General features: G+C 45.9%; 1 protein-coding gene across 1 annotated transcript; it reads right to left on the bottom strand.

Annotated features, from left to right (window-relative positions):
* Positions 1-368: 368 nt before the first annotated feature.
* On the bottom strand, positions 369-9,821 carry LOC115409361 (importin subunit alpha-7). The gene is made up of 15 exons (XM_030120510.1): positions 9,694-9,821; positions 7,121-7,254; positions 6,953-7,045; positions 5,577-5,676; positions 5,393-5,487; positions 4,723-4,854; positions 4,519-4,607; positions 4,326-4,425; positions 3,676-3,839; positions 3,506-3,584; positions 3,236-3,361; positions 2,492-2,619; positions 1,561-1,745; positions 724-1,465; positions 369-380 (listed from the first exon to the last, which is right to left on the bottom strand). Exons 1-14 carry the CDS (start codon positions 9,695-9,697, stop codon positions 1,278-1,280), a joined length of 1,617 nt encoding a protein of 538 aa, XP_029976370.1. The 5' UTR covers positions 9,698-9,821; the 3' UTR covers positions 369-380; positions 724-1,277.
* Positions 9,822-10,194: the final 373 nt, after the last annotated feature.

Raw genomic sequence — 10,194 nt, 5'->3', positions numbered from 1 at the left:
CAGAGAGGAGAATATTTACATCAACACCGATCACCACAACGGACCCATGCAGAAGTCGGTACCGGTCGTCGTCCCCGTTCCTCCGCGATACAGCGACACAGAATGCCAGAGGTTAAATAGTCGACTCTACCACTGCACGACACGCCACCACCACCACCGTCACTAACACGATCACTGTGAACGCCGCCGTTCGAGCCGTCCGCCCCCCTTCCCACCCTCACCCCCCCCCGTTTGGCCAGGGACACTCGGTGACTGTAGGCATTGTTTATCGAACACCATGCAAAACAACAAAAGAAGAAGCCCTACCTCGAACGGTCGGGGAGGGCTTGGAGGGCGGAGGGGGCACAGGGTACTCCGCCGGGATTCCCCCCCCCTCCAATCTTAAAATAATCCCTCCATCTACACCTTTTTATTGGTTAGATCACTTCATATTTCAAAAATGATTATTAACACAGCACACGACGAACAATTGGATCTCTAACTATTCCACCCTTGAAACTATTATTCCTTCCTTTTTTTTTTTTTTTTTTTCCTTTTTCAATTCTTTAAAGCATATCCTCTAAAAAGCTAATCGCTCTCCAAAATCCCATTAGGAATTCCTCCTGTGATCAATCGTATCCCCCCCTCAATAGATGTGCTTTCAAAAAAAAAAAAAAAACAACACACACACAGAGAAGACCCCTCCCTCCAAAGAAAAAAAAAAAAAAAAAAAAAAAAAAAAACAAACCAGGGTGGATGTTTGTGCCTCTAAACCACCCATGAAGAGAATAAATTGTCATCAGCAGATATGCAGAGAGACCAGCCCTAAATCTAAGAGAGCTTCTTCAAACGAAAACGACGAAGACCGAGGAAAAGAAGCAGATAAATAAGGGCAGGAAGGAGAAACTGATCGAGAACGTCGAGAGCGTTTCTTTTTGTCTGACTGACATCAAGAGCCGGGCGTGTTTTTACCTCGGGCGCGCCGTCGCCCCGGGCGCCCCCAGCGGAGGAGCGTCCCATCGGAGAGACAAATCAACAAGTTGTGTCTGAAGATGTTAACCGTTGTAACTGCCAACGGGGGGAGGCCGGCGGGCCGTCCCGTGGCAGGAAGGTGTGTGCGGGCGTGTGCGTTTTGAAGCCGAGGAGGTCGGCTCAACGGGGGGGGGGAGGGGGGGGGGGGGGGGGGGGCGTGACAGTTTTTTTTTCTTTTTAACTTTCCTCCAATGGAAAAAAGGGGGGACATTTGGGAGGTACGGAGGGGGTGAGTGGTGTAGATCAGAGGAAAGAGGGGGGCTGACTTATAGCTGGAAGCCCTCCATGGGGGCCTCCTGCTGGGGGAAGAGGAACTGCTGGTTGGCCTGGTCCACCTGGGGGGCCAGGCTGCTGTCCTCGTCCTCCACGCCGAAGTAGTGCTCGATGAGGTCGAAGGCCTTCTGGTAGATCTCCTGGTTGTCGTGGCTCTGGAGGAACTCGATCTTGTCCAGACCTGGAGAGGACGTTGGAAAACGGTCAGAAATCCCTGATCTTGATCAATACAATAAACCTCCTGTTGGAGCAGTGAAACCCGGGAGGTTTCTGTACCGTAAGCTTCTTCGATGAGGCTGCAGTACGGGTTGACCCCGGAGCCGCTGTTCTCCTGCTTGGCCTCCTGCTCGCCCAGCCTCAGGATGTTCTCCAGGCCGTTCAGGGCCACCTGAACGATCTTGGAGTCCATGACGGTCAGCAGGTCGCACAGAGGTTTAATGCAGCCCAGGTTCACCAAATACCTGCACAGACAGACCTCTCACTTAAAGGCCTTACTTCATTTGAAACTGCAGTGGCTGCAAACACGCAAAAATAGTGATCGTGATGTACATTAAAACAGAAAAGTTTTGAGACAAAAATGCTTTTTCTGATGCATTTTCACTTGGAGCGTTGTCCTTAAACTGTGATCAGACGTTACTCTGAACATATGAAAGCACGTCTTTTTGGATGTGATAGCTTCACTGAGCATAAACAACAAATCTGAACATCTTCAACCAACATGCACAACGTTCTCCCGCGCTCAGGATTTCTCATTTGTTTTTATTTTGCCCACTGCAGCCATTGAGGGAATTAGTTTTTGGATTATTATATGATAAAACACACAGATATGATCTTTGTTGTGATGTTGTGAACCAATATTGGGGCTTTTTAATATAAGAAATTAATCTATTTAATTAGAGGCTCTCTCATTAATTCCAACTATTCACATCTTTCATTCCAGGAGTGAAATTTCCCCCAAAATCTTAATTATTGAGGGATTTTTCTTTTAACGGAGCCGTATCATGTTTTTCCGAGCCAGGTAAAGGTAATTGTCGGCTGTTTTGGCACCCGTGACTCAATGGAGTACTTCTGGATTATAAAATACTGTATACCTCATATGGACTTCTTCAGTAGGTCAAACCTGAAGATTCAGATTAATTTAAAAAAAAATAAATAAAAAAAAAAAAACATAGAAAAGAAAGAGGTAATTAAATGATTTAAGTCTGACCTGATCTGCTCCGGTGTTCCTCCAGAGGTGGCGTTGGTGATGGCCCAGGCCGCCTCTTTCCTGGTTCTGAACTCGGCTTTCTGAAGAATGTCAATCAGCACCGGAAAGATGTTGGCATCGATTACCGTCTGTGGAGAGAAAGCAGTCACATCAGCTGCCGTAGTGCCTTTTATCAACACTTCATGATCAGAGTTGTTCTGGTAAATGACGGTTAGACTCCGAGGGGGGAAAAGACTGCAGGCATTAGTTGCGATTATATAAATGTCAACGGCTGCAATAATGCAATAAAACGCTGTGGTGCAGACACATTAGGCTTAATCTGCTGTAAATAGGCCTCAAAGAAACAATCAACATTTTTACTCCTCTTGAAAATCTAATTACTACACCGCCCACTTTGACATTTACGGCGTGGAAAAAAAGAAAGAAAAAAAGCTGAAAGTGCTGCTGGAAAAATGTCACGCGAAGAGCGAGTTTATTAATGACAACAGGGGGCGCTTTGCGTTGAAAAAGTGTCAATGGGGACGCATCTGTATGCAGAAGACAAGCCGAAGAGGGTGAATAGGGTGAGAAAGTTCCATTACACTGTAATGAGCCATCAGAGGCGGTTGAGGTTTATGAAATGTCTGTTAGTAACTGTTTAACCGACAGCCACGTGGTGAGGGTCTGCTCTTCACTGAGAAGATGCTGATGTGACGTATACGGCGTTAACGGGGCCTGAAGCCGAAGACACGGGAAGCGTCCCACCTGTATCTGCGCTCTGTTTCCCGCCGTGATGTTGGAGATGGTCCAGCACGCCTCCTTGCGGATGGATTCTTTGGCGCTGCTGAGAAGGTGGAGCAGGCAGGGCAGGGCCGAGCAGTTCAGCACCACCTGCAGAGTGGAGACAGCGTTACAAGGGCCTGGTCGGAGACAAAACTTCTCATCTGTAGCCATCATGAACAATCGCACAACAATAACTTTGTATCAGGACAATGTGTCTCGCAGAGAAACCAAGAAATCTCGGTCCGCACCGACCTGTGTCTGGATGTCGTCTCCGGTCACGATGTTTCCCACTGCTCTCAGAGCAGGCGAGGCCACTTTGTAGTCTGTGTGCCTGCGGTGCGAAGGAGAGCATCTCAAGAATTTTACAAGTCTAATTTAGAGGCGGAGAAGAAGGAGCGAGCCAGCGAGGCCCCGGGGCTTACATGAGGAGCTCCACCAGGCGCCGGCACACGCCCGAGTCGATGACCGCCTGGATCTTGTCGTTGGGGCCGTCGGAGAGGTAGGACAGGGCCCAGCAGGCGTCTGCCAGCAGGTCTGGGTCCGAGCTGAACAGAAGCCTGGACAAGACGGGCAGGCAGGGCGACACCTGGAACAAAGGTTTAAGATCAACAACAAACTCAATGAATCACTCAAAGCTTGTCAAAGAAAGTTGAATTTGAACCGTATTTATACCCCAACACATGCTTTGAGACCGAGTCCCATCTTTTTACATCATTTCTGTGAGCTAACAGTAGTTAACTCTGCTAGTCAGGGCGTCAGAGCAGGGCGACTAAACTCCAGGCCTTGAGAGTAAGGAGCTGTTACCGGGCTTTTAACAAGCTGGATGAAGATGTCAACATTAGACTGACAAGGTGAAGCAAAGAGAGACCTAAACATGCCGGATGTCGGCCCCCGAGCAGCTAGAAATAACCAAATAATGTCAAAATGGCCAAAAACATGAAAAATGTGACATTTTTTTGATGTGATGAAGCCAATAATAACAGTAATTTTCATGCTCTGAATTTCAAGCAGAGCTAAAGGGCCACACACGGGCCGCAGGCCTTATGATGCCCCATTCCGGGTTAAGCGGTACCTTTTCAAAAGCAGGAGGAGGGTTTTTCCCTCTACACAGATTGGACAGAGCCCAGACTGCGTTTCTGATCATGGTCAACCTCGCCGATTTGGTCAAAAGTCTGAAACAGAAGAGAAGATGAACCGTGGAGGAGGAGGAGGAGGAGATGAAGGCTTGTTGAGGGGCCAACAGGTGAGCAGATGACTGGACTTACGTCAATAGTGGTGGAAGGATGTTGCAGTTGAGCACGTAGTCCCTGCACACTGCACTGTCCCCGGCTATATTACCCAAAGCCCACACAGCCTGCACACCAGGAGAACACAAACTTTACAAACAGCTGCGACAAAGAAGGTTCAGTCGCCCTTTTACAATCTGGACGAACGCTTTAAGGACTGAAGCAGAATGATGTTTGTCCTACTTGTTCCTGGACGTCCTCGAAGTCGGAGTTGAGCAGTTCTATAAAGATGGGCACCGCTCCGGCCTCGATCACCGTCTTGGTCTGTAGAGACGTTCCCGATGCGATGTTGGTGAGCGCCCAGGCGGCTTCGAACTGCAGGAGCGGAAAGAAGCTCATGAACTCTCCATCAGGGTCAATGAACCTGCGTTTTACTGTCTTCTGGTTAGCCTGGTTACTGTTCAGCCAGCTTGTTCGGTACTAAAACTCACGAGGACGACGCAGGAACTAACATATGAGAGCCGCTGAAAAAGGCTTAAAACACTGGAGCATGAGCCACGGTTTGGACAACTGTGGCCCCTAAAATGCAACTTTTAGGAAAAGCTCTGCCTGTGCAGTTTCATCGTGCAAAAATGTTTGTTGTAACTGAGAACCGACCTGGGTTCGTTCAGTTCAGTTCAGCTTTTGGAGCTCAAACAGCCACCCTTGGTTTCATGGTTTCAAACACTTTGCTAAAAACAAGATCGATATTCCTGTGGGTGTATAAACAAACATCAACCTGACCTCATGTGAACAGGACATTCTGACCCCTCAGTCAGAGGGATTCAAGGAAAAAAGTGGCAGTGCAACCCGAGTACAAATAAAAAAAAAAGTAGTTTATTAAAAAAAAAAAAAGAATCCAGCTCTGATTTACCTGTAGTGTACAGTTGATGCTCTTCTTCAGGAACTCCACAAACCTTTCCACGACTCCAGGTGTGTTTATAACTTCATCGATCGGAGGGTTTGGCTCTGGATTGGTTAAAATTGAGGAGAACGTTAAGAAAGACATGAGTGTTGCTGTTAGAAAGCAAAGCCTCTACCGAACACAGGATCTGTACCTTTGGAAAGCAGCTTTCTGAACTTCTGTGTGGTGGCCAGCTGAAGCTCGGGGTCCTCAGAGAAGAGCATCTCTACCATGTCTCTGGTAATGACTCCTTCCTGCGGGGCAAGCAGAGGCTGGAGGAAATGTTCTGAGCAGAAACGCTGGGATTTTCTTCCAGACCATTTGAGTACACCGCAGACTGTCGAATCTTTTAAAAAAGGGACTAAAAACCTTTTTCAATTCACAGTTCACGATCCTCCTTGCTGCTTTTAACCCTCATATTATCCTCAGATTTTAATCACACCTTTCACCCTTTATCTTGAAAAGTTTTCATCCAAATCTTCCTGAACCCACTGACAACATAAACGACCACAAGAGTCTGACCCCTGTCGGGTTGGGGGACGATGTGACCTTTCCAGGTCCAGCTTTTAGTTTTAGAGTTCGTGTGTATTGAAAATCTCTTATGAAAATCTTGTCAAATTTGGCGTGCACAGTCATGACAGAGTCTGCAACGCTGCACCTGCAGGTGTGAGAACGTTAGGTAACACACAGATAAGCCTTACACAGCGAGAGCAGAGCAGGGTCAGACCCACCAGAGGAACACCAGGGCATCCAAAATGTGTTCAGCACGTCAAAAAAAAAAAATGTTATCATGATATATTTATGCTCAATCAGTTGTCCCCATCAAAGTAGGAAAAGTCATTAAGTGTGAAGCAAAAATAAAAAAAAGTCAAGATTTATTTTACGAATGATGAACACCGAATGGGGTCAAACTGACCCCAAAGATAAAAGGTTTAAGTGTTAATTTTTCTTTAATACTTTGAGATTCATAAATGTAAAGTATACTGCATCTAAAGTGCTTTACTAATACTATTGAACACAGACAGATTTGATGATTAAATATCTGATTTCACTCCAAGTTTGACTTGATCGCTTGGTTTGGGGAAAAAAAAAAAATATATATATACAATTTCATCACGTATGATCTTCGCCAAGTGTTGTCTTTTCTATATTTAATCTTCAGCTTATCTGTGCATTCTGCATTTTAATAATTCGCTGGATAATCTCAAATGATCATTTTACACCAGCTGGCTTTTGATAGGATAAACAGAACCCTTGGATTATTTAGTCATGATGCACTACTTATCGACTGTTGTGCCAACTTTTCACGCCATCAGCAATAGACCTGCTTCAGACAGATCGAGACCGTCCAGTCTTAACTAAATCCAAAGCCCAGTTAGCATGCGATTGGTTTGAATTCTGTGTTTATCGTACACATCAACATCTTGATCGATACCACATTGGTTAAAATTTTGTTGGATAGTTCTCACAGAAAATCTTGTCAAGCATCGCAATCTTTCCTGGACTAATGAGGAGAAATGTATGACTCACTGTCGCCGGCGAGCTGAGGTACGAGTCCACCAGCGGACTCTCGAACATGGTTTCGTCTTCATTGAGGACGTCGACGTTCCTCCTCTTGAAGAGCTGCGACGAGAGGACACTGTGTGAGGCCGCGGGAGTGTGTGGAGATTAAAATCTAGAGGAGGAAGAGGTTGTTACCTGCTGCTCTCGCTTCTGTTTCCGGAGCTGGATGCCCTCCTCCTCTCTCCTGCGCCTCATCTCCTCGGGGTTCAGTGCTTTGTTCTTGTAGCGGTTCATCCGGTAGTTATCCTTGGCCGGACTGGCTGACGGCTCTGATGGGGTCGGGGGACACGAGGGAAACGAGGATTAAAATGTCAGACTTTGACACTTTGTGTCTCAGGACGGCTTTCATAAGAGGATGGGGTGATTCAAAAGCTAGAAACCATAAAGACAGAGGTCCCGTTCACACGACGGTTGCATTTTGGGATTTAAAATGTTGAGTAAATGTGGCACAGTGTCCCAGGAGAGGCGTGGGGGCAACAGGAACGCGGGATGATAATTTGCTCTGCTGGAAAATAAAGGTAGGAGGATGAGTTGGCTTCTGAAGTGCCATTAACTGAGTTCATGTTCTGGTTTCAGAGTCTGAACATCAGCAATTTCCAGTAAAAAGCTCACGTACGTACGAGTGCAACATGCATCTGGATGCTCCAACGCCTCCGCTGACGGCTGTGCTGGGAGGGAAGCGAGGAGCGTTGGATGGTGCAGAAATAGCTCTGCTGGGAGGAAGACATGGCGGAGCTGGAATCTCCGTGGGGAACCGGGTTTGACGAGGAGGATAAAGCCCGAAAGTAAGATGTCACACTTAACCTGAGCTCCACTGACACAAGCAAAAGTTGGGTCCAGTGTACACAACAGTGTTTCAAGTGAAAACACATCGTTTGTGTCTCTTCTTTTCCAAAAAGTTGTGCATCTACACAGAAACAGCAGAAACACTGAAAGCATCGTAGTTTGCATACTTGAATGCTAGATAACACTCTGTTTTTGTCATGAAACCATACACATGCCCACAGAGAACAATACGGTTAAAACATTAACTATGGGAGAGCACAGACATTCACATCGACCGATGACTAAATTGGTTTGTTATTACGGTCACTGTCAATCCTAAAACTACCAAGTCGAGGAGAATATGGACCGGGAGTCAGGACACTCTGTAGACAAACATTATTGTCCATCTACCCGAGCATGAGCACAAGGATTTATTAGAGCCATGGTGCGCATGCACAGTCAGTGTTGAGTCAGACTGCTTTTGACAAGTTGTTTTCCCAAATTTCCATAGAATGGAGCGTTTTCAAAAAGCTGCATTTCACCCATTTCAATGGGGAAGAAGTATTTTCTAAAAGTTATATCTTGGGAGCAGTTTTCAGTGACTCCAAGCACCGCTGCCTTGTAAACAGACACCTTCAACACTATGCAAGGTTTGTGTTTTAACTTGAAAATGTGTTGTGTTAACGGGGCCATCGGCTGCATGTATTCTATGGAACTAGATAAAATTCATGCTCGGCAGATGCTCTCTGACACAAAAGAACAGGGACCTCCGTCACACTGCACATTTTCGTTATCACTGTGCAAGGTTTCATTATGCTTTGTGCTGAGATTGCAGTCAATTACAGTTGAGATTGTTTGGTACTGTGACAGACATTTTTATCACATATACTCTGAGCCACAACAAAAGGGAAACAGCTTGGCTGAGTGTTGAAGAAACAAGGTGAAGCAGTTTTTAGTTCCTACGCTTCTCACCTGTGGAACAAAATCAGAGCTTGAAAACATTATTATTGTCTCAAGCCTTCCATGACCCAACAGATTCTACTTTTTACATCACTTTCATCTTCATTTCTTATTCACCATGTATCTATATATTTTCTAACAAAACACTGTAAAATGTCTTGTGTCTCACTGCGGCTGTACAATGAATTTACATAGACTAATATGTATCCTGATAACTGTTATCCCGTGACAAATCGTCCCCCAAAAGACATCATAGGTAATGATCAGCAGCAATTCCTCTTCGGATTGCTCCGGAAAACACTGGAGTCACATGTTAGCTGATTAGCATGGCTGTCAGATCCGTCACAAAATGACTACAAGGTGTGGATGCGGCTGTTGAATGTAGTCGTGGCGCATTAGTTGAGTACTCAATCGCGTCTTAGTGCGTTGAGTTGACGTCCTCACTCTCGCCAAATAAAGCTGAAGGTCGTATTAAAATTAGACATAAAGGACCAGCGTTAGCTTTTAGCCCAGCTACGCATCCACAACATGCTTGCTAATTGCTTGCTTCAGCATTTTGTTGGTCACCAACCTTGCAATCACACCGACTACAAGCGAGCAATATTTACAATGAAGCGGGTATACACTGACACGAGAAGCACTAAGTTAAGATGTGATGATAAAATATATACTTGTTGAGAATATATGGTAGCATATAGCATGCCGCTAATGCTATTAGCCAACTTGGGAAAATGCCGTGATTTCCGTTCTTCCAGGCGAGTTACACCGTCTTGAAAGGCATCTAAATAGTGGCAAACGACGTTCAGATGCCAAATAATGTCATGACAAATCATATTTAGAGACATGACGCGAAGTGAAGAGTAATACGTAGCGAGCTAGCGGCTAGCAACGAAGCTAACGTCCTGGGTTTCATAATCGTCCCTTTTCGACGACGCGGAGATACTTTATCACGAAACTACACTCTTATATAAACTGTAGCTTACCCATCGTGTCGAGTGTGGCGTTTAATGTGAAGTCGTGAAGGTTTAATTCGAGCTGAAGTCCTCTGACACTTCTTAGCTTTTCGAGAATTTGCTCTTGTAAGCAATATGTCCGCCGGAGACGGAAACGACAAGCCACACCGCCGAGGGCCGACCAGCAGGGGGCACTGCAGGCTAGCAAAACAGTGGGGAGGGGTGCCAGGTCTGACAGTTTTCAGCAAAAACATAGATACAAGCCCAACAAAACAGCTGGGAGCACGGGTGCCACGTCTGTCAGTTTCCAGCAAACACATAATAGAAACCAAACAAAACAGGTTTACCGGGCAGAGAGTGCCAGGACCGACAGTGTTCCAGCAAAAGATAAAAATCCAGAAAAAAAAACAAAAAAAAAACAGCTGGGACAGGGGTGCCAGATCTGCCAGTTTCCAGCCAATTTTTTTTTTTTTTAAATCCACACAGCAAAACACCTGAGGCAGCTCTGGCAGTTTCCAGTAAAAGACAAGC

The sequence above is a fragment of the Salarias fasciatus genome, chromosome 22 (genome assembly GCF_902148845.1).
Source record: "Salarias fasciatus chromosome 22, fSalaFa1.1, whole genome shotgun sequence".
NCBI lineage: Eukaryota > Metazoa > Chordata > Actinopteri > Blenniiformes > Blenniidae > Salarias > Salarias fasciatus.
This window is presented reverse-complemented; position numbering and strand designations above follow the sequence as displayed.